This window comes from Stegodyphus dumicola, chromosome 4 (assembly GCF_044657685.1).
Source record: "Stegodyphus dumicola isolate Sdum_Otavi_A_Nest chromosome 4, ASM4465768v1".
Lineage (NCBI taxonomy): Eukaryota > Metazoa > Arthropoda > Arachnida > Araneae > Eresidae > Stegodyphus > Stegodyphus dumicola.
Window position 1 is genome coordinate 88184926 of NC_140771.1, and position 26046 is coordinate 88210971.

At 33.9% G+C, this 26046-nt stretch overlaps 1 protein-coding gene across 3 annotated transcripts in view; it reads left to right on the forward strand.

Moving 5' to 3' along the window:
- LOC118205508 (proton-coupled folate transporter-like) overlaps positions 1 to 23770 on the forward strand; it is a 98645-nt gene extending 74875 nt beyond the window's left edge. For all 3 annotated transcript variants that reach the window (XM_085815175.1, XM_035377802.2, XM_085815176.1), the window contains 3 exons: positions 10604 to 10687; positions 12045 to 12201; positions 23379 to 23770. In XM_085815175.1, the coding sequence (XP_085671301.1) occupies positions 10604 to 10687; positions 12045 to 12201; positions 23379 to 23511 (374 nt within the window). In that variant the 3' untranslated portion in view covers positions 23512 to 23770. The remainder of the gene's footprint in view (positions 1 to 10603; positions 10688 to 12044; positions 12202 to 23378) is intronic.
- The last annotated feature ends 2276 nt before the right edge of the window (positions 23771 to 26046 follow it).

Genomic DNA, 26046 nt, shown 5'->3' on the forward strand with positions numbered 1-26046 from the left:
AAGCAAAACATTATTAAATTCGCCATTCATCTGAAATTTTCAGGTTAAACAAAGCTATAGAAGTAAATTAATAATACATGTATAGTAAGAGTAAACAGTCTGTTCACAATAAAAAGCATAAAATGATGCCAGTCATGTCGAGAAAAAGCGTCATTTTTGTTGCTGAAAACAAGTATCATTAAAATTTGCCATGCATCTGAAATTTTCGCGTTAAACAAAACAATAGAAGAAAATCAGTAATAAATGCACTCTATGAGTAAACAATTTCTCTGCATTGAAAAGCTTAAAAAGATGACAATATTGTTGATGATTATTTTTTAGTTCCTAAAAAAACAAGCAAACTAGCGTCACTAAAATTCGCCATGCATTTGAAAGTTTCAGGTTAAACGAAATAGTGGAATGAAATCAATAATATATTGTTACGAATGTTGTACATATGTAGAAAATTTTAGTAAAATTGTTGAATTGTTGCACTTTTTTTTGTATAATGTAACATAAAAAGTCTAAAGAGGTGATACACGGCTGGAAAAGTAAGAATATAGGGGCAAGTCTATTTATCTTGAGTAAACTGGCGAGATATCGCCAAGCTTGCGACGGTTTTGGTGACTAAAGTTTGTCGCCAATTTAGCTAGAAATCACCAAAAGTCGCCAGACTTGTGATCGTTTGACGACACTCTGTGGGTAACGTACATGAGTAATTGTAATTAATCTATATATGCAACTGTAACCGTATCCGACCCTCATATGCCTTCCAGTAATTTCGAGAAGTACTACAGATTTCTCAGTGGGAGGAAGACTATATAAGACCGCAGAGAGCATTAGTTTGGAGAAGTAATTGTTAGTTCAGAGCAACTGCGGAGTACTGAGATATTCGTGAGAGCTTCATTTTTTAGAGAAGCTTTGCACTGCATTGTGTTTAACGATAAGCTTTGCATTGCACTGTGCTTATTAGTTTGATGTATATCTACAGATTACACTCTATGATACTGTAAAGAACTGTACGAGTATATTTATGGAAAATTCTAAAACTCTGAAGTGTTTCTTTGGATAAAATAAATTTTATGAAGTTTTCATCGGTTCTGTGTGCATTCAATCTATAGGAACCCGTACGCTTACAACAAAATGCATAATAATAGTAAACAATCCGTTTTTACTGAAAAGCGTAGATGACGGAGAAAATGTTGATACTGAGCATTATTTTATGACTGAAATATGAATGTTAGTGAAACTCCCCAAGGATCATATTAAACAATGTAACAGACTGGTTGTTATTTTATTTTTTAAAATAAAGCTGGGCAAATAGTAATATAAAGAGTAAGCTAAAACCCGAAAACTTTTAACTGGAAAAAAATTACATTTTTTGATGAAATTCGTGTTGTGTAATAAATATAAGACTTTTTTTTTCGATTTGCTAATTCTTTCTAGAAATATCTATTAAATTTATACAGATTTAGAGGTATATTCGACCTGTATCTTTATGATTATTCAGTATGGAGACTGCAATCACTTAATTGATATAGTGGAATGACAGCTTAAGACTGTTTGAAAACTTTCAAAATTGATACTTTTGGAGACACATTTCAACTTTGAAAGGTAAGATTACTCATGGGCAGTGCATTTTTCTTGAGAACGTTTTTGACCGAAACAAAAATCGATGTGTGAAACCCAAAAATTGAGAAAAATAAAAATAGGTTGTTAAAAGGTATTTCCGGTTGTCAGATACTGATTGTCAGATTCATGGGAAAATAATTTTTTGATCTTACCAAGAAATAATTTAGAATGTTCTATAAAGTTTAACATATTAGCATACAAACTTATGATGAATTCTTGAAAAAGTGGAATATTCCATTAATATGCAAAAATCATTATGTATTTCCGTGGATCTTAACATTTACTGTCTCAGTATTTATTAATTACTTTTTCTAGAGGCAAACCACTAGCATTATATGTCCTTTTTTTCTGAAGGTAACAGAATTTAAAACAAAATCTTTTCCTATTCTCGAATAAAATTTCTTTAATCTCAGAAACTTATCAAAAAGTGTTCTTCGCATGAAACCTTTTTTTTTTGTTCATTTCAGAGACTAAGGATTAGAGATAATATAAGAATTTTGTAAAACTGCGTTTTACTGGGAAACAAAACAATTTTTTTTATTAAATTACTCATCCGGCAAATTAAGGAATATATTTGCTTGACTGTGTTAATGAAATCTGAAAAGTGTAAATTGTTACTTCTGGTCATTAGTAAATAAAAATCTTTTCATTCTTTGGTAAATAAAAAAAATTTCGTAAATATTTATGGAGTCATTTGAACGAGAAAAATATTAGCTAGAGCATGCAGTTTCAATGATAGAAAAACTGTTTTACTGTCGAAGAGTTTCATTATAGATAATGTTAAATATTATTGAATTTCTTGAATATATATAACTAATTCATTTATATGTATGATCATAAATTATTTACGAAACATTTTCTTGCAATTGGTTACCGTCAAGAAATTATGTCGGTGATAAAACGATTTCTGAGTTTAAGGAACACCTTTTGGCAAAGAACGGAAAGCAAATAAAACCAACTATTAGAAAATGCACTAAGTTTTGCAATTAATTACTGATTATAAAAAACGGCTAGACAGAAATTAGAAAAATGCAGTAAATGTGTATTGAACCAGAATGCAAGATATCCAAAACCAAACATTTCAGTCTTGGGTCCAAATAAGATTTCATAATTTTACATCATTTTTACATTAAAAGCAAAGATAATTAAAATTGCATACTCAAATATTCGTTATATCTGATTATAATGCAAATGTACCTTGTTTTATATATTGTTAGGTATTTTTTCCATTACGGCGTTTTTTCTAATTTAATAGAGGAGAAATAAGTGGAAATGTTTGAGACCTTCAACATTAAAAAAGGGAACATAACTGTGGCGCATCTTATATTTATAAAACGTAAACATTTTCGTCAAGATATTTCTGAAACTGATATATCAACAAGCACATCAATTTTCTGAAACATGAGATGTTGCTTACTGGACATACTTTTCTTTCGCATATACAAACTCATGAACGTTTAAGGTCAGAAAAGAGTTCTTAGAAAGCAAATTCTTAAAAACTTGGGTATTAAATTTTAAATTCCAGTTGGACATCTAGAAACTGTTATAAATAATCTTACAGTATGAAATATGGGTGTCTATTAAAAATTTCTTATCGAAATTGTTAACAATGAAAACTGTTCAAATGTATTTTTGCATGATATATAAATCATATATGAATTGCAAATATTATAAATACTGTGAATCGTATATAACTGGAATCGAAAAATCTGCAGGACATCATTAAAAGTTTTCCCTTTGCACATTAACCTAGTAGCCCTGCATTGCAATGTGATGCAATATGGGGTAATTTCACGTTTTTGTAAGAAATGAAAATTTAATTTTCTTGTTCCTTTACAAATAAAAAATATTTCGATACGAATTATGTTAATATTATTGAGTATATTCTAAAATTAAGAAAGAAGTGAAAAAATAAGAAATAAATGAAAAAAGAGAATAAATTAAAATTGCAATTCCTAGAAGCTTAACGAATCAAAACTGGTTATTCAAAAGATATATTCCACTGTAATTCGTCGTTTCTCTAAACTTAAATTTGCTTTTCGCTTGTATAAGTATCACTTGACTAAAATGGTAAATCTCAAGTAGTATCGTGTTTCTGGTATATGTTCATTAAATTTATTGGTTTGATGGATGAAACTGTTACTGTCCCAAAGAAAACAATACTAGGGTAAGTATAGTAACAGATTCTAGTAGTCTTTTATTATAGTAGAAACTTAAACTGACAGCATTTACGGGCATTAAATGTAAAAGCATGTTAACTAGCTTCATTCTAGTTTCTTTAATTTTGATTTATTAATTCAACATACTTGTATTTACATGTATACATCCAGCCACAAACTGGGAAATAGAAATAAGTTATTCCATTCTCTTCGCTCTCTCTCGCACACACTAATAAAATCTGGCGTCTTTCTTCGTGTGCTATCATCCATTGTTAAATTTTATGTAGATGCTAAGCGACTTATCTCTAAGTACAACAGAAATTTGAGAAATATGTAAAAGACTCTTTATTTAAAGCTAAGTAAGTTGAAGAGAAGACACTCCTGGTACCTACAACTCCGCCATTGATGGCGAGAGCAGTAATCAAATCAGTAAATCAAATGTAAAGCAGTAAATCAAATGTAAAGCTAAGCTAAATTTAAAAAAAAACTCATAGACCGAAGACAGGAACTCTTATTTAGAACAGCAAATCTAGCAACGTGGCCGCACGAAGCAGACCACGCTCTGACTTAACAATCTCAGAGCCTCACTATAAATATGCGCGTATTAATTTGCATTCTGGCGGGAAAACGGAGAGAAAGAACTGACAATTCAGATTCAAAACATAAAATAACTGGTTATTTAAATTAAACGAACTTCACACACTGCCATCTATTTTCAACATTTTAAACAGTGTCTTAGCAGTGGCTAATAACAACAGGGAACATATTAAAAATATTCACAGAATTAATCATGTTGATACCAATATCAATAATCATAATAATCATGTTAATTACCGAAGATATAAATAATGTGCACTGAATTTATATTTAATTATGTTAATTACCGCCTGTCAACATGTATCGATTTTTACTTTGCGCGTAAATAGACAAAAATCAAAGGAATGTTATTTAAATTTTTGTAATTCCTGAAAACGAATATAGTTTGTTTTATACATTATTTTTGATAATTAAGTTAATTCAAGTTTTATTATTCATTTTCAACCTTTTTTTTAACCACATGCGAAATTTACTTGAAATTTAATCGAATAAAAAGTGAATACCATTTCATTAGAAGACTGTATTCAGACTACTGTTGCTCTTATATAGTCCTAGATAATTAACTTAATTTTAAGCAAAAGAATAATATGTCTTCTTTTTACATTGGAAATGAGCTGGACTTTTGGCTTTGGACAGAGCTGTCCTATCAATTTCTGGTCATTACACCATGTCGCCAGGGATTTATCATCCACAAATCTTGGAGATGTTGTCATTACACGAGATTTACTTGAAAATCTCTATTTTGCAAAGTGTTGTCATTTGACGTGGTATTTAGATCTTAAACCTATACAAGGTTCATAAAATGTTTTAACAAGATAAAAGGGTTGATAGTACCTATGAAAATGAACTACAGTGGATGGACAAAAATATGGAAACACCTTGTGAAATGCATGTTTGAAAAGAAAGATTGATTTTAATGAAATATGTAGGTGGCGCTGGCGTTTTTGACTACTGACGCCACCTATACAACTTCGTAAATGTGCTAAACAGTTCAGTTGTTGTCGGAGTACTGTTATGGGAGGTTGTCATTGCATTATGTCAGAGTTAACAGACTTCGAACGTGGGCAAATTGTTGGAGCACGTATGGTAGGTGCTTCCGTAAACAAGGTAGCCGAGGTGTTTAGTGTTTCAAGAGGTACTGTATCGAAGATTTATTCCGCATATTTGAAAAGCGGAAAAACATCATCTGCTAAATCACAGCGCGGACGAAAGTGTGTCCTGAGTGATCGTGACAGACGATCATTAAGGGCAATTGTGACGAAAAATAAGAAGACCACAGCTGCAAAAGTTACTGCCGAAATGAATGTTGTGTTACCGAACCCTGTGAGTACCAAAACAATTAGAAGGGAGCTTCATAAACAGGGAATTGCTGGCCGTGCTGCAATTGAGAAGCCACTCATCAGTTATGCTAATGCCCGTAACGGGAAAAGGTGGTGTTTAAGTCATAAAGCCTGGACTATGGAGCAGTGGAAGCGAGTAATATGGTCTGACGAATCTTCTTTCACATTGTTTCCCACTTCTGGCCGAATTTACGTCTGGAGAACGCCATCTCAAGCCTATAATACAGACTGCTTGTTGCCAAGAGTGAAACATGGTGGGGGTTCTGTTATGCTTTGTGCAGCCATATCGTGGTTCTCTGCTAGCCCCATGATAACTGTGTCAGGGCACATGACTGCCAAGACTTATGTGAACATTTTGGCCGATCAAGTTCATCCCATGGTACAAACTTTGTTCCCCAATGCTGATGGTGTCTTTCAAGACGACAAAGCCCTGTTCACATAGCTCACATTGTCCAGGACTGGTTTTCTGAGCACGAGGATGAGTTGTCCCATCTCCCCTGGCCACCATAGTCAACAGACCTGAATATTATCGAACCTTTGTGGTCTACATTGAAATGGAAAGTGCGTTCTCGTTATCCACCGCCAACATCGTTATCTGAACTTGCCACCGTTTTGCAGGAAGAATGGTATAATATTCCCTTGGCAAACATACAGGAACTGTATTTATCCATTCCGAGAAGACTGCAAGCTGTTTTGGATGTCAACGAGTTTCCTACACCATATTAAGGAAAGAAACATGTTTTTTAAAGGTGTTTCCATATTTTTGTCCAACCCCTGTATATTTACAATGTAACTTAGGGTAGTATTTCACTTGAAGGGTCGAGCCATCAGCTGCAATTGCCGATGCTGCTTCTTTTTATTGGAAATTTTCATATTGTAAATATTTGAATACCGCTCTAGATCCCATTTTAAATACTGTTTACCACCAGTTGAAGAACACCTTCCATTTCAAATTAAATCTGTACTTGCGTAACAAACTGAATGGAGATAAACTTATATCGTAATAATTTTACCTTCATTTTGTTATTAATAATGAATTGTGTAATATATCCAAATAAACGTTTTTTTGGGAAATTTGGAGCAAAATTATAACTAATGAACTATGTTTCTTATGCGGTACATTATGTGCCTCGTTATTATGCCTGTACATAATGTACAGTATTTGAGGATAATTATTTTATTTCTGCATAATACCTATTTAATATCGTAATCTCTCTATTTCCCTATTTTGTATCTTTTATTATTATTATTTTTCTCTATAATTAGCTGAAACTATGCAACTTGGAAATAATTTTATAATCAATTCAATAACAAAGAAATGATTTGAATCATAAATTTACTACATGCGATTTTCATACATAATTTTTTATAGAAGAACTATGCATTGCATTTACATGTCTGTATTATATTTTCATTGCAGATAACTTCATATAAGTTCAAAAAAGTTATTGCAATTTCTTATGTTGAAAGATATGTCAGTAATGAACTAGGATTTTTTATTTACTGTTTCGCGTATCTCTTCTTAAAGCAGCTTTGAAGCAACAATAAAATGATTTTTCTGAAAAACAACATTCTATAAGGAATAAAGAAAAAACTGAATTCTTCTTTAAGAAGCGTTGTAAGACCCGGTTATAATATTAAATGTCACCAACTAATTTGAACACATACTTAATATTTTTTACTCAAACTGTCATCTAATGGCCAGACAGCTAAGTACAGAAAAAAGAATATTTACCCACTTAAATTTTCGCTTCAACTCTTCTAAGAATGCCACACCTGTACACTAAGTAGACAACACTTTTTCTAATTTCTCGCTCGCATGAACATTATTTTCGATTATATCTTAAAAATCTTCAAATGCACCGTACACTATGATATTTGGCTGGAATTCTGTAATGAAAAATCTGGTGAATTATGTATCCATGGGTAAATGACTCAAAATTAATCTAGTGGTCCGAAGAATTTCTATATAAATTATGAACTCTATGATCTCGTTGATTTTCTTTCTCAATAATTCTTAATAGGCTCCTTTTCCTTTTTTATGTTATAGCATAAGTAGTGAACTGGACCCAACTCTGAATATTGCTACTTCCTTTTTTGTGCGATTATGGTTATGATCTATATTTTTATTGCCTCCTTCAAGTTATTGTTTTATGTAAGATATCCATCATCTATATCCGACCAGGTAAATGAAACGCAAAGAAAGGCCTATCATGCATAAAGCCTGTGTATGAAGTTGCGTTTTCACAACAATAGGGTTTCTGTAGGGTATCCGACTTCGTACAAAAGACGATTTTCGGTCAAAATTTCGATTTTTACTTTATTACATTATCTTAAAGAATATATCTTTAGCTATCAAATACAAGTTTTTGCTTGTTGATAGGTTAATTAGAACTGAAGTTATAAGCATTTTTCTGTAACTGAATAAACCGGAAGTTCCAATACTCTGAGCCGGAAGTGAGCGTTTAAATAGATATACCTATTTAGAAACTTTATTTATCATCAAGATTTTGTAAATTATAAACCTGCGTGCTAAGTTTAGATATTTTGTAATATATTTTAAGAATCTGGTGTTAGTTTTTTCCCATAATTTCGTATTTAGTTTGGCGCAGAGGGTATTCGACGTTGAATGTATGTGTTGCTGCTTTGTCGATTAGTGTTGACAAAGGGCTTGATTTGAAAGCTATGCCACATTTTTGCATCATTTGCAACAAAATAAACAGAATTGCATGCAATCTTCAGCACGACATATGTAAAGCGTAATATAATTGTTTTGCAAATTATAAAGAAGCAGCTTCAGGTATGGAAGCAGTTGGTGCTTATTCCCTGTTTGAATGATCTATTACATTACGAAAGCTGAAGCACATGGAGTATTACGAGGATGGGGATTCTAAGGGTTTTTTAATTGTGAAAGATATATATGGTAAAGATTCGGTCAAGAAAGTGGAATGCATTGAACATGTACAGAAAAGGGTTGGTAGTGGACTACGAAAAGTAAAAATCTCCGCTCCTGAATTGAAAGGAAAAGGTAAACTGATTGATTCTTTTATTGATAAACTGCAGAATTAGGGATTGCAATTAGAAGTCATGTTTGAAACTTAATTGAGATGCAGCAGGTTGTACTAACTGCTTGTTCCATTGTAGCTCTTCTTCAAAGCCAATGCTGTCCTCAATAATCAATGAATTGGTGCAACTATGAATGTGTGATTGCAGAAATCACGAAAAAAATCAGAAAGAAAAAAATTAGGCAAAAACCTCTGGTATATCAATATATATTTTGAATTTAATTAAACCTACATATATGGAGTTGACTACATAAACAAGAGTTATTAAAAAGTGTCTACATGGCAAAACTCAAAATATCAAGGAACGTTTTAATGGCATTTTATTGCAAATTGTTCTGAAAGAACATTCATAAACTTGCGAATATTAATGTTTGGAGCAAATGCAAGTGTTGGGTTATTTAATGATGAATTTATAGGTTTGCTTGAAGCATTTTCAAGGTTAGGTATGTGCCCTGAATTTTACACTGAGCAGGTAATTTGAAAACTTGATAAAGTGCAAAATCATGACTTTTGGTGGCATTCCACAAGTTTTACAAAAACCCAAAGAAAACTTATGCTTTGTTCGAAAGAAAAGGTGCAAAGTGTGGGAAGAAAAAACAAGGTGTTAAGTTACAAAGCAGGGGAATTTTAATTATCAGGGATGCTTCTTTCACTAAGAAATTGTTTTATGAAAACTTTAAACTTGTTTTCTGAAAAATGTTTTTTCTGTAAATATTGCCAATGGTAACAGCCATAACTCAAAATTTTATGGATAAAATTTAATGATACTTTCTATACATGTTTCATATAATCTGATGCATGCTCTGAAGCAGAAGATTTTAGAAATATTAATTAGAAGTTGAATTGTTACTTTTTATTTTTAGATTTTGGATGCAATAATAGGAAAATATACAGTAAATACTATACATTTTGACATATCTCAAGAATTTATGAATATTTCTTAATTATTTTGCTTCATTGCATACAAAACAAGTGTAAATATAAATACAAATTAAAAAACTGCATATTTATATACATTGTTCACCGTGGTTGTTGCCGTAAAGGCAAAATTTAAGCAAAAATTATCCTTTTTTCCATTATTTTTCAAAATTAAAATTACTTAGCATTACGTTTTAAATTGTTTTCACTCATTAATCTTCAAATTAATATCACTCATCTTATCTTCAAATTAATATGTTTATAGTTAAAATAAAAACCATTTTTAAAAAAAATGGTACCCGAACGAGGTCGGATACTTTAAGCAGAAAGGTTTCATTTCATTTGAAGGACAAATATCGTATACTTTGATTCAAATATTATCACAGCATAAGGCATTTTTCTTTCCTTTCCGTATGCATTCGTGGTGTAATTTGAAGCATACTTGACGCGTATTCGAGAGGTCCAGGGATCGATTCCCGGCGAAGGCACTGCACACTTTTCACGCCTCCTGCTTCAAAAGAAAACCTACAACAGTACCTACAACAGGCTCTACAACAGTAATTTTCATGTTAAGTAAGTAATTAAATCATATCAGTCTAAAGAAGGTGAAGTTGGAAACGTAAAAAAAAATACATACCTGCGAATTATTTGAATTCTGTGCTTGATGTGCTTCAACATGCATCTAATGGATCTTGCCTATTATTTATATTAATTAATTAATTAATTAATTCACAATAGGTTGGCTATTTAATAGAACGTAAAATATTTCAGTGAATCTATTAAAATATTTTTTATAGTAGCATTTTTGACGAGATTGCCTTTCCTTAATGAACGCATATAAATGTTACGTTACTAAGAAATATAAGTGAATTATGCATATTAACAGTGTCATTAAATCTCACCTTTTTTTAAGGAAACGTAGTTGGATTCGTGACACCATTTAGTACACTGTCTGTACGATCTGCGATTTCGAAGATTCTGGACAAAGACGAATTTGGTAAGTTGATACGAATTTTTCAGTAAACCATTATCAAACAAATATACACAAAACTTAATGAAACTATACATTACAAATAATTTCTTCATAATCTGTTATAAATATGGATAATAATAAAATGTTAGTAAAAGCATTGAGTGTTTTGAAAATGACAATAAAACCTTAAAATAAGCTCGCCTGTAAATGTTTTACAATAATTAAGGATTTTTATAAAATATCTAATGTGTGATTGCTACCTTGGAATATTTATATTTCATACTTCGTTGATACTATTAAGGTAAGTAAAAAAAGTGGTTTTTCAAGAAAAGCAGAAAATAGAAATGGTTCATAAGACTTTATCCATATGGGAGATTTCATTAAGAGCAAGGCCCCCATCAAATCTAGCCAAATCAATGTTTAACCATAAGGTGACAGAACCACGCCTGTTCTTAATTAATTTGCATGCACATACGATATTGCAGAAGTAGATATCGTTGTGTATATAGAAAGGCGCCATAATTTTAAAACTAACATTTTTTCACATATGACATTTTGCAGTAACAAAGACTATGCATTAAACAAGCAGTATACTGAATTATTATTAATTAAATAAATTTTTTGTCTTCTAAAACTTTTGCGACGCTGTATCGGTCCGAATATAAGAATGATGCTTCTTTCTAATAAAATGGCCTTCTAAAGCGCATAACATTCTTAAATGCGCAACCTATCATTTAAAAATACATTAAGATAACTTATCGCACATTACTTAAGTTTTATATTCATTTATTGAATTTGCCTGAAAACATAGCTCCTTAAACCAGTTCATTATATTTTGGGGGGGAATACTTTAACATATCAAGTTTATCTTAAACGCATGAGTTTTTACGGTATGTAAAAATTAGTACACTAAATTAACACTTTGCTTTTACGGAATATACATTAACGATCTTTTTTTTAAGGGAGTTCTTTTCCGTCTTTAGTCGTTTTTGTTTCAAGATTTATTTGGTATTTAATTTTTGATTGTCATATTGGCGTATTTCTCTTCTATTCTAATTTATTTGGTCTTTGAACTTTCCCAAATCAGAGCTTATTCAAAAATAAATTATTGATGGGTAATTTAATATGAAGGAACTAAATTGAGTTTTAGTGAGCATTAGGTATCTTGTTCACTGTGACTTTAATATTGGTTTTTTCCAATAATGAATCTTGTATAATTTACTAATTACAAACTTTACTATTAATGAATAAAATCATGAATTGATGATTAATTAATGGAGTATAAAAAAACAAATGGAATCAAAATTTAGAGAACCTGAAACTAAAATTTAAAAAGATAAGCATTCTCTTCTCATCCAGATCACTTTTTCCTTCGTTTTAGGTCGAGTGTTCTCTTTTCTGGCAACCTGTGAAGCTATTTTGCCAATGGCTGGAACAATTGCGGTGACCAAAGTTTTCAACGCTACTATAGATGTCTTTCCCAGTGTCAGTTACTTGATGACAGTTGGCCTTTTAATTATTCCATTGGGAACTTTCTCGTAAGTGCTTGTACCTTTCTAAAATTAAATAAAAATAGGAATAGCTGCATAAATAACAAACGATATATGTCAAATATTTATTTTGATACAACTTAAATTAATGCTATTTCTCTGTAAAACAAACAATATCTTAATTGATATGGACAAGCTTATTTTCTATGCTGTTTTTAGTCAAGTGCTTTTTGTATTATTTCTCCTCTTTTTTTAGTTACCCATATTTTTTTAATAAATTGAAAAGTTAGCAGAGAGTTGAGATTGCTATTAAGGGGGGGGTCGATACTTTATGTGATAATTTTCAAATAGCTCGTTTGATTATATTTACTTGCTGTTACTAATGCACGCCTTACATCTAAATTTCTGGTTGGTTTTATATTTAAATAGTCTAGGTAATCATATTTTTACTGTTTAAAAACTGACTTCCATCAAATTCAGATAGAGAAATATAGTGTTTATCTGACCTAGTTCTATTTCGGATAATTCTTGCTAGTTGTTTTGTATAGTTTCCATTTTTAAAAGCAGATGTAAGTATTTACACATGTATTATATGAAAGTGCACTTACACAATTTGCTTTATTTAAAACGATAAGTGAGTGATCTCTTGGGGTGACTGTGCTGCGCTAATGGAGAGATTGTATGTGGTAACTGGTGTTTGTTGCGTTTTACTCACTGCATATGGAACTCAAAGCACGTTCATTATATATCTACGAGAAGCTGTATTAACAACACAATAACGACAAAGATGAATATTGAATACGTAGAAAGAAATTATCTGAAAGATAATTATTGTCCTTCTTATCCGAGTATCTTACTAGCGGATAGAGTCGCTATAGTCGAACGTCTAAGGTTGGGGTTCCCAACCGTTGGGTACGCAAGAGAAAAATAGGTAGTATGCAAAGAAGCAAAGTATTTTTAACTATTAAATTCTAAAATTAAATCCCCAACATCCTGACTAAATTTTTTTCTCTAACACTCGCAAATTTATGCTATCTGAGTTCTGTTCAAGCGTGTTGGTGGTAGTACTAAAGGTTTTCAATTTTTGTTAGGATGCTGCTCATTAGTCAAAATGTTGAAAACCGCTGGTCTCAGGACATAATGGGATTTTGATTAGGCTGAAACAGTTTGAAGAACTGAATAAGTTACACCGTTTTGATTTTTTTGGTTGGGTTTTACGTGGTCAGATTCGTTACAGTCGAAGACGATATTAGATGGGCTACAGTATCATTGGTACGTCAGCCTTTTTCCAAACGATTAGCCTTGATGACATACACAATGCAAAATCGCTAAAATCTCTTGACTTATCGTGAAGTTAGGATTCTTGTAATGTCAGTTGATGGCATAACTGAAACTGCTATTGCTCATGCAATGTCCGCGTAAAGACTGCGACCAAGCGGACCGCACACACGAATTTTTTAGTTTTGTGCGGTTCGCTACATACTTCTATTCCATTATCATCCTAATGATACGTAATAATCAAGGAAATGCACATGTATGCCAGAGCGAGTTTGAAGATATTTTGTTGGGCTTGATTTGCAGATGTAGATTTTAAAATATCAGACGCGTAAGTATCCAATTCTGTATCAGACATGAATGCTGATTTCACACGATGAATTGAGACTAAAGCTATTTTTCAGCGAATGGATAATTTGAAACCGTTTGCACCACATTTGAGCACTTTAAAAGTGTAAGGTGCCATCCAACCAGTACAGTGGTCGCTGACTGCCGTGCCGAAAGGCTCGAGTTCGAATCCCGGAGAAGTCATGAATAAATATAAACCCTACAAACTCACTTTTTGGATTCTTGTTTCTGTAATAGCAGTCCTTCACGATGTGACCAGGCCGTCGGCAAATGTAGCAAATTCTTGGCTTATAGTTTTTATTCCTTCTTGATATGAACGCCCCTGCGTTGGTTCCATCAGGTCGTTTCCCGTTCGTTGAATTGTGAACGGACTCTTCCTCACGGAGTATTTCGAGTACTTCGTCAATTGTTTTTTCACGCTGAGTTTTTACAATTTCCCTAATTCGAGAGAATTTTCCACGAAGTCCACGGACTGTGTAAAACACCAGTTCCCGAGGAGATACATCTAGGCCTAGCGATTGGCACTTAGTTGCCATTCCTCTCGCTCTTGCGATATAATCATTAGCCGACTCATGCAACTTCATTTATAAATTTTTTAACTCATTACCAGCATCTATTTTTCGATCTTCGGCTTGTCCCGTAAATGTTGACTTTATTTTTCCTCAAAGAATTTTTCCATTCTCTTCTGTGGAGAATCTGTTGATCCGATAGTGAAAGTTTTATATATGCTACGGCGTCCGCGTTTTTCTCATTCCACAATCTTTCACCTTTCTCGTCTAAGTTTTCTGGTTTTGCTGTCGAAATTATTAAGTCAAGTCTTTTCAGTGATAAGGCAGCTTTAATTTTCAATGCCCAAATAAAATAGTTCTCTCCAGTTAATTCGGGAACGTTCCACTTCTCCATTTTTGGCTTCCACTAAGACAGTTTCGGTTTCGACTTGATATTTTATATCCAATTCTTCTTGACAAAACCACGGCGCTGCTACCATTTGTTGTTCAGAGGCCAATATTTAGAGTAAAGAAGCCATCGTAGGACAACACTCTTTATTTAAACGAATAATGAATAAAAAGATCACACAGGAAATCTTATTTCAGATTTTATTTTAAAAATTTCATTTTATGCTTTTCTATTAGTGGGTTTTCCACTACAGAAAGATATTAATTCTGAGTTATTTACCTCTTGGTTATATTCTGCTTAATATATAATAAGGTCATTTCTTACATTTATAAATCATAAGTGACTTGACTGCATTTTATGCACATTATATGCACGTAGTTGTACCCGAGATCGTAACAGAGGATATAAATAAAAAGTATTTCAAGATTACTTTCTTATCTCCCTTTCACGAAGTAATATACTGATGCAGGAGCAATTTTTTTTACAAGCTTAGTAATTTTTAATATAAAGTAAAATAAGCCTAAGTGCCGAAACATTTCTTGAAGTATTCCAAGGTCGGTACACAAGCAAGTTTAGGCTTTTCTTACCGCTGATGTTACTTACCTACAGAAGTGGGAGAAACGAAGAGGTAAAGAGAATAGGAAAGAAGTTCCTTTTGAACAGACTTTTAGTAGTCAATGACGTCATATAAGAGCAAGTTTGTAGTACAGTAACCTTGAATTACATATTGCACTCATTTTCATTAATGCTCAGATGTATGCAATTCTGAGTAAAAAAGGTTGTTCCGTATGAACCCACGTAAAAAAAACACGTAAAAAACACCGAAAAATTAAAAGGGATTATGCTGATACTGTTACGAGTTTTATATAATGAAACATGAAATGCCTGAAGAAGCAAAGCCTTGCAAAAAATATGCGATGGTTTCAGCGACTAATTTTTGTCGCCAATTTTGGTAACAGATCACCAAAAGTCGCCAAACTTGGCCACATGGCGACATTTTGGTCCAGTCTCTCTATAACTATAATGGATATGATAATTGAATAATTACAGTTGATTACTATATGTAACTCTAGCCATATCCGGCACTTATATGTAACTTTAACCGTGTATGCCTTCCCGTAATTTCGAAAAATCGAAGGTACTAGAGATTTCTTGGTGGCCGGAGTGAAACTATATAAGACCTGACAAAGCATTTGTTCTCAGTTTTTCAGTTCAGAGTCGACTTCCGAGTATTGAGATATCTCCGTGTGAACTGCGCTCTTTAGATAAGCTTTGCATCGAGTTGTGTTTAACATTCTTAGTAGTCTGATGTATGTCTACTGATTGTGCTCTGTGATACTGAGAAGAGTTGTACAAATATTTTGAGGAAAATTTCCAGACATGTAGTGTTTCTTTTCGTAAAATGAATTTTAGCAAGCTATCATGGGTTCTGTGTGCATTTAAGCCATTACGAACTCACACCTAACAATACAAATGTACCTATCGTACATTATTGCTTATGATTTCAATGTAAATACTAAAACAGAATCCTTTTATATTGTAGGGTTTATATTTATTTTAACTAACATTTATTTTAAGTTTAAACTATCTTTCCTGTCAAGCCTTACTTTCCCCTGGAACTGCCAATGCCAGAATATGTAAATTTTAGTAGAACGCGCAAGGATTCAAATTATCAGCGGAAGTATTAGGATTTAAATAGGAAGGAAACGAGTTCGGTGTGTGATATTCTTACTTCACGAGCGCGGAGGTAGTTAGCGAGAAATTGAAGAACCCCGCGTTTCGGCCTACGTGCTTGGCGGGAAGTAGTGTTAATCGTTCAAGTGAGCTTCAAGTCTGCTGAATTAGCAGCGGTATTGTGAAACGCGGTGAGTTAGTTATTTTAGAGAGCCTCGTAGTTAGAATCTTGTCTTTAGTTTCTTTTCAGGTTATTATTTTTATTTGACCGCCAAGTAGGCGCAGTCTGTGAGCGTCAAGAGCACGCAATTGTAATTTATTACGTTGAATAAAAAGGGACTTAAACCCTTCACAAGATTCTGTATTTTATCCAGTTGTCACAGTCACCTCTTGGTTGCGTGCAAGTTGGAGGCGCGCAACGTTACATTGGCGCCCGAACACTTATCGAACTAAAATGGCCGAAAATTGGATGGAAGCCGCTGGACAACACCAAGAAATGACAAGCCAGTTAGAAGGATTTGGATATCTGGTCTAGACTTTGAGAGCGTCAATCAAGCCAAACGTCCATTTCGACGGAAAAAATTTGGTGTCGGTATTTATAGAAGGTCTAGAAAACCACTTTCAGCTCTACCCTGTTCCCGAAAGACAAAAGGTTGCCATCGCCACATCAGCACTAAGAGGACAGGCCACGCTATGCTGGAAAAACATAGGCAAATTTTTATTAGGGGAATTTGGCAGCCAGACATATATATTTGAAAATTTCAAAAAACCGTTAGTAAAGGCCTTCTCCATAGTGAAAGATCGCGCACGGCTGGAAGCCGAACTATATAGTTTCTATCAATGGGATATAGCAGAATTGACGGACTTTATTCTACGAAAAATCAAGCTAACGGATATGCTGTATGGAAAGAAACCCGATGCGGAGATTATTGAAATAATATTACCAAGATTGTTACCCGCTGTTCAAGACTACTTTGAAATTAGAAACCCAAGAACATTGCAGGAACTCTTCGAATTGGCGGTGAAGTTTCAAAATCGCAGATTAGCGGAAAAAGCGAGAGGGGAAACATATTCTCAAAGTACCCGAAGGAAATCTTCAAAGGAGGAAACCAGAAATGGAAATTGCTCTTATGGGGGAAAAAGCGATCAAGCTAACGCATCGAAACTCGAAGGTCAAGGCCCAAAAAGAAAATTTGAAAATAAACATCCGCGTACCCAGAAGACACAGATTGAAAGGAAAGCTTTAAACGACTAGAGGGGCCTGTGAAAGGGAGGGTCCAGACCCCGGAAGTTTTAAAAAAACCCTCAAATAGACATTTAAATACGGTCATCGTAAAAAACTCACAGCTACCAATTATACAAGTCCTGGTTGGCGATGTACCAGTAGAAGCCCTCATTGATACAGGAGCAGAAGGAAATTTTATGAGTGAAAACTTCTTCAAAAAGAATTTTTATAGGGTACGACTATTTAAAACCAAAAATACGGAAATTATAGCGGCGCAAGGAAAAACATGTCACTGCATCGGGAAATTATCATTAAACTTACAGGTAAAAGAGGAAAGTCTCAAAGTATTAATTTTTGTGGTGAAAGATCTGCAACACTCTCTTATTTTAGGTATGGAGTTTTTAAGGGCCGCGAGGGCCAAATTAAATTTTCAAGATAGTTCCGTGGTGTTGGAGATGGACCAGAGGGTGGTGGAACCTGTGGAGACACCGCAATTGGACCTTAGCCATCTGAATGACCATGAAAGGAAAGCAATACAGCAAGTGGTGAGTAATTTTTCTCATTTGTTTTCAGAAAAACCAGGAAACTGCCAAATAGTGACGCACAAGATTCAATTAAATGCCGAAAAACCTTGTAGGACTAAGCCATACCGTTATGACAAACAAAAAGACTCAATCATCGAAGAACATATTCAGGAGATGTTAAAGAATAAAATAATAACGCCTATAAATAGTGAGTACGCGAGTCCAGTCGTACTATGTAGGAAAAAGAACGAGTTTCCTCCTTCGGATAAAAGGGCTTGGAGGTTTGCTATTGATTAACAGAAAACTAAATAGTATTACCAAATTTCCAGTTTACCCTTTGCCGGTTATAGACGAGATCATTAGACAGATCAAATCGACAAGATATATGTCTACTTTGGACTTAACGTCTGGCTACTATCAAATAGCTATGAGACCCGAAGATATACATAAAACCGCGTTTATAACAAAATCGGCACTTATGCATTTTTACGCATGCCTTTTGGGTTGTGTGGGGCCCCATCAACATTCCAGAGAGCTATGGACATTGTTCTAAAGCCTGTCCTAGGAAAATCAACTTTAATTTATCTAGATGATATAATTATAACGAGTAGTACGTTGGAACAACATATGAATGATCTAGAACAAGTTTTTAAATTATTAAAAGAGGCCGGTCTTACAATTAACGCCTCAAAATGCAAGTTCGCAACTAAAGAACTTAAATATCTCGGTTATAAAATTTCGCAAAAGGGTATAGAAACGCAAGATTCAAAAATAAAAGCTATTAAGAATTTCCCACCGCCCAACACCGCCAAGAAACTTTCGTCTTTCCTTGGGTTATGTTCTTACTATCGATCTTTCATAAAAGATTTCGTTAATATTGTTGAACCACTCTTAGTAATCAAAAGAAAAAAGAGTAAGTTTACGTGGACAGCGGAAGCTAACACAGCTTTTGAAAGATTAAAAGAAGCGCTCATTAATGCCCCTGTTTTAAAATTCCCGGAGGGGGACGAAAACCTGGAAATTGCAGCAGATGCGTCAGACTATGCGGTGGGTGCGGTTCTTATGAAAAATAACCATCCTCTGGCATTTTTTAGTAAAACGTTGAATCAGACACAAAGGAATTATACAGCTACAGAAAGAGAAACATTAGCCGTATTAATGGCTGTACACAAATTTCGAGTTTATTTCTGCAAATCGCCAGTAACAGTCTTTTCGGATCATGCGGCTGTTGGTAGACTTTACTCGGGGAAAAACCTAACGCCCAGGTTAATAAGATGGGCTTTAAAACTCCAAGAATATAATATCACAATAATATATAAACCGGGTAAGGAAAACAATGTAGCTGACGCACTTTCTCGTATAAAACTGGACGATGAAGGAAATGAACTTAAATGCGCTGTGTTGACTTCAAAAATTTTAGATTCTAGAGATACGGTTATTACTGAACTGAAAGCTGATCCTGAATTTGGAAATATCTATGCTTATTTGAAAGACCCCGAAAGCTTCGAGCACACAGATATCGATGCGATAAGAAATAGAGCAAAAAACTATGAAATAATAGATAATTTATTATTTTATACGAAAACAACAAACGAAAATCTTGAGTATAAGCCAGTCATCCCAGCCTCGCTTCGATTAAGCATTTTGAAGGAGTTGCACGAAGCAAAAACAGCCGGCCACCTCGGGGTCAGAAAGACTTTAAAAAGGGTACGCGAGGCGGTATATTTCCCGCAATTATACAAAATAGTAACGGCGTATGTCAGGTCCTGCAATCAATGTCAGTTAATAAATGATATTAATTATAGCCCGGCCGGGTACTTAAATAGCATTCGCGCTACATTTCCGAATGAAATTTTAGGCATAGATCTTCTTGGTCCCTTCCCCCAGAGCGAGTTAAATAAAAATCGTTTTCTTTTAGTAATAGTAGATCATTTTTCAAAATGGACAGAAATTGTTCCACTTAAACGCGCGTCAGCCAAAACAGTCGCAGATGCATTCTTACACAGATACATTTTAAAATACGGTGCACGAATAAAAGTCATTAGCGATAACGGAAAACAATTCATTAGTCAAATATTTGAAAACATATGCAATGGACTTGGCATACGCCATATCAAAATGGTTCCGTATAGACCACAGGCTAACATAGCAGAAAGAGTTAATAAAAACATAGTAAAAATAATTCGCAGTTACGTGAGCACACATCACAAGCGCTGGGATAGCTACATAAATGAATTAGCTTATGCTTTAAGAACGGCACATCATGATACTACGGGAAAAACTCCAGCAGAATTATTCTTAGACAGAAAGTTAATTACGCCTTTAGATAAATTATTCTTTGTGGAACAAAGAGAGCAGGAGTTTAAACAAAAAGATGTGCAAAAGTTGATTGATCAGGCGCTTAAAAGCTCGGATACGGCAAGAAATAGGCAGAAACTATATTACGATAGAAAACGCCGTGAAGCAGATTTTAAAGTTGGGGATAAAGTATTGAAGCGGGAATTTTCTTTATCAAGTGCCCCAGACAATTTTACGGCAAAGCTAGCTCCAAAGTTTGAAGGCCCCTATGTAATTCAGGAAATCAAAGGAGTAGTCTTATATCTTAAGAACGAGAGAGGGGAAATCTGTAAAGCAAGTCCCGACCAGGTGAAAAAATACTATAATCCAAATGATTTTGAAATCCTTAAAAGTTTCTTGCAGGACTCAAGTCTAAACGAAGTAGAAGATCCAGAGACAACAACAACTATTCCACCACCCAAGAAACAGAGAACTGAAGAGAGACCTAGCCCTTCTACAACCCGGACGTCGGTATCAAAAAGAAAAAATAATTTTCAAACTCCAGCGTTTAAGAAAAACAAAAATACAGATGCACCGGGTAAAGAAACCGTGGTAAAGAGAAAAACACCACCTACAAAGGATAGCGGGAGAAATTACACATCAAGGAGAACGCGCACACGGCACAGAGTCAGGTGCCAGCAAGGCCGCCGTTCCGGAAACTGAAACGACAACAGGAGGCACAAAAATACGACGAACAGAAGAAATTCAAGAAGGACTCCAGACCGGAGGACGTCAAGACCAGCCGTCCCAGGGATAAACGGAAATGCCAACAACCAGACGATTACTCCGCCAAGAGGCCAGCATGTAGAGGATGCAAAAGAAAAAGTCAGGTGGACAACACTCGGAGGGCAGTAAGGAGAAGATTAACATCCATGAAACCTCTAACTTGGGACCAATTCTGCCAAAAACGAATGACGGAGTTTCAAGCATCGAAAACTCAAAGATAAGTTAAAACCTTCTATAAATTTTTTTTCTCTTTTGTTCCGAAATGTTATGCATAAGTACGAAGTTCTATGTTTTGACGAAAGTCAATATGTCTCGGTCGAGACTTAGTTTTGTTTTACTTTATTTAGCTAAGGCAAAAGTATTATTTTCTTTAAGTGTAAAAGCTAAAAACAAGCATTTTCTGTTGGTCGAAAGACTAATTCTGTTATGTTAAAGCCAAAATTTGGCCGAAGATAAAAATAACTTCGTATTCTTGTACTAATAAGAATTTTAGTTTCAGTGTCGCCAGCTTGGCGAAGAATGAGTAAAGTAAAAATTTATTTTCTCTTATTCATTTTATGGTAAATTGTAAAAATCATATGTATTAAAATTTTGTAAATGTACGTAAATACTTGAATGTTATGTAAAAGTAGAATTTAGTCTAGAAGCATAAAATTGTAAATGCTAAAAGTGAATGCATAAAATTGTAGATGCTAAAAGTGAATGCTTAAAATCAATGAAGTCAAAATTTAAGTATTAAATTGTAGATAAAGTCATGCTTTAGAGCGAAAGCCTGCATGTTTAAAGATGAATGAGGGGGAAGTTAGAATGAATGTGTTTTGTAGGGTTCTCCACCTACATTTGAATTTTTAAGACTATTAAAGTAGCTCATTGAGTTGTAGAATGTCGAGTAAGGTGTGTCTATTTGGTCGTTGAATTCTAACAAATCATGGTGGTTAGGGGAAGTGTTGTAAGACTAAAACACGAATTTTCCCGTTTGACACCACACACGGTGGAGAGCCAGGGTAAAGTTAAATTAATGCTTGAAAAATTGAATGAATGTGAAGTAAGCAATAACTAAGAAAAACGAATCGTGTAAAAACAAAAATTTATTGTGTCAAGAAAATGTAAATTATAATGTATGTAGAAAGATACTGATACTTATTCCTTCTAGATGCTGGAAGGAAAGACCAAGATTGATTGATGAAGTCCAGGAAAAGTTGCTGTAAGAAGAGAGCTTTATAACGATCAACAGAATTTAGTATACAATTTGTTACATAAGATTTTTTTTGTGTAAACGAGGTTCTCGCCAGTTAGTTCAGAATTAGAGAAACTTACAACAGGTCGTTTGTAGGACCTGCTTCCAAGTTTTCCAAATTCTGGCAGCGGAAAATGTAGGGTTTATATTTATTTTAACTAACATTTATTTTAAGTTTAAACTATCTTTCCTGTCAAGCCTTACTTACCCCTGGAACTGCCAATGCCAGAATATGTAAATTTTAGTAGAACGCTCAAGGATTCAAATTATCAGCGGAAGTATTAGGATTTAAATAGGAAGGAAACGAGTTCGATGTGTGATATTCTTACTTCACGAGCGCGGAGGTAGTTAGCGAGAAATTGAAGAACCCCGCGTTTCGGCCTACGTGCGTGGCGGGAAGTAGTGTTAATCGTTCAAGTGAGCTTCAAGTCTGCTGAATTAGCAGCGGTATTGTGAAAAGCGGTGAGTTAGTTATTTTAGACAGCCTCGTAGTTAGAATCTTGTCTTTAGTTTCTTTTCAGGTTATTATTTTTATTTGACCGCCAAGTAGGCGCAGTCTGTGAGCGTCAAGAGCACGCAATTGTAATGTATTACGTTGAATAAAAAGGGACTTAAACCCTTCACAAGATTCTGTATTTTATCCAGTTGTCACAGTCACCTCTTGGTTGCGTGCAAGTTGTAGGCGCGCAACGTTACAATATCTATAGAACATTTTAAGATCAAATCGTTGTGTGATATACATGATGTTAAATATTTATCCCTCTCTTGACTGTACTAATATTTCGCAAATGTGTGTGTGTTATACTATTAACCACAAATTTTAGTTAAGAATGTTTTATAGAACATTTGATAACACAATTTAAAATAGCATTTTAATTTTTTGCGGTAATATTATGCAAAATGCATGTAGATGATTAATAATATGGAAGCTGAATGCATTATTTTCGATGAGTTATGTATACACTATATATTTTCCTTTCAGCTGGGCACGGAGTACCTCCAAACGATCTTACGGATTTCTAAAAGACAGAATTTGTGGTAGCGATGAATCAACTAAACCACTTTCAGAAGACTTACATTCTGTAGCTCAGCCTGATATTCTACAGAACTGCTAGGTCACCTAAAAAGCGAATCATTGAACTTTACTGTAGGTATACTAAAACGAAAAATTACTTAATCAAAGGAAATTTATTTCTAAGAATTTAAAGACTTATTAAATATTTTATTATATTTCACTTAGCCTTAGGATATCAGTGAATATAAAAGTGGTGTTTGTTGAATGACAGCAAAAATAAGAAATGAAAGCTTCTAGAAGACAAACATAAATTTTTAAGTATTAAATTTAGTTAGTATTAAAATGTGTATTTTAAAGTAGTCTTTTTTATATAACTATTACAAAAACAACATATAAATATCTTAAATACCGCAGAAGAGGACTATGTCAGAAATATAGGCAAAAATATGAAACAAAATATGGCAAATTCGTTGCTATATGAGATTCTTAACCCTTATTAACCAAGCAATTCTTAACCCTTTGAAGAAGAAAATGGAATTTCGCTTATGTAATTAAACAAAGACAGAGACTGTTCCAAACGAGTTTCTTCTGAAATGTGACATAAATTTGTTGCTAAACCTAATTTATAAAAAACCGTAAAACATCATCGTTTAGAGCTGTTAAATAATTATTGTTTTCTTTACAGATTAATTACTTTATTTATTATCATAATCGTAAGTATCCCATATTCGCACTACTAAAGTTGGAAGATTAAAACAAATAGCACTTTTTTTAAGAATATACAAATTTTAAAGATTATGCTACATATTATGCAAAACTTAACGTTGGAATTTTATTTTAAAGTCACTAAATGCAAGCTCTGAAGCAGTGAAAGAAATCGGAAAGGGCGGGGTTTATAAAGGCTAACCAGGTTTCAAAATAACATATTTTATTTATGGAAGAAATTGCGCAGTTGACATCATCATTTTATTCAGAGATACAATTTTCAGGTGCTCAGTATTGAAAAATGTCAAAGATTTTTAAATGAGAGAAATTTTCTGACTAGTTAAATTTCGCTCCTAAATGTTTCAGCTGCAAAACAAAATTGTTTTCAATTATAAATAATATATGGTTCCCAGAAAGAGGTCGACTGTAGATGTTAACAGTAAAGAAACATTTCAACTTTAAAGTGAATTCCAGATACGAGCCCATTAGTATGAAATGTGACCTCCTCGGACGCTAATATATACCTGGCATCTGTTACGCATACTGCCCACTAAGATGTTGTGAACAGCTTAAAGGATTATCTATTATTTGTCTCTCAGGACAATTTTGAGCCTCTGTGTGGTTTTAGAAGTGTTCTGTCTTTGAACAATATAATCTTGCAGAGTGCATCTCAGGCGTGTTTTATGAGATTCAGGTGCTGGAAACTATGTCATACTATCAGTAGGTAGGTAGGTAGGTTACGGAGGACTGGAACGCTTGGTGTCTAACACAGGTAAACAGGCATGTGTTCCAAGCCCTCCTCTAACTACGGCAAGAGCTTCCTGGAACCACACGAGGCTGCACCAGGAGATTATTGAGGTTGTCAAAGGGAAGTACATGGCCTTACAAGGGCATTAGTAGGATTGTATTACAGATTGAAGAGGCAAGCTGTGGTGTTACAGATAGTAGGTAGTTAAACTAAAAATACTTGGATAATAAGACGTACGCATAAAAAAGACATAGAAATGCATAGGCAACAATACACAAAGCACAATGCGTAAAATGCATAAACAGAGAGCACAAAAAACAGATCAGGTACATACACATAGTCACTTTATCAGGTTCAATGTTTCTTCTAACCTTCTTCGGAAACATACAATGACCTGACTAGAACAGAGAGCTTACTAAAAGCTATGTTCACTAATTGTAGTAAGTAGACAGGATACAGACGAAGGGTATACAAAACCCTTTATTTTTTTTCTTTATATACAATGACTTCCGTACTTCGGAATACAATGACCCTCCACTCGGGGTCTAACTTAAAAGATATCAAAATAAAACTAAACTCTAATTTAACTCTAGAATAAGATTGGCCTTATAATAACAGGAAGCGTATGTAGCACAGAGACTGTGAACACTACAATACGTTTAATTTATCAAGAGGATTAAAACCTCTGGCCTGGAAGGCAAAGTAGCAACTGCGTAACTTCTAAGGTAAGCGGCCTGCTTCGAACTCACGGCTTCCTCTCTTCTGCTTGGCAAAAAGGCCACACTTAAATACTTGGCGTTCGCCAGACAACTTTGCATAAACTCCTTCACGCTTATAATTCTGGCCGGAAGTAGAAAATAAGAAGTGATAGTAAAGATTTAAAATAAAATAAACGTTAGTAAAACTTAAGATCCTTACATACTTCCCGCCAGAGTTAATTAGTTTGAAACTGAGGTCTAAAACGACCTTGTTGAAAACTTTTAGCTCTAGAAACTAACGCGAGGCCAACCTTTAACAATCATAACTTAGCTAGAAACTAGAAAATTTTAAAAGAAAGAAATTTGTTACAATAGCAGCTCCCGGAATATACAACAATCTTTTTTCTTTTTCATCTGTACTGCATCAAAACAGGAGCTTTATTCAATTCTGGTTCCTTCCAGAGATCTGGAAGGAAAACTAGTT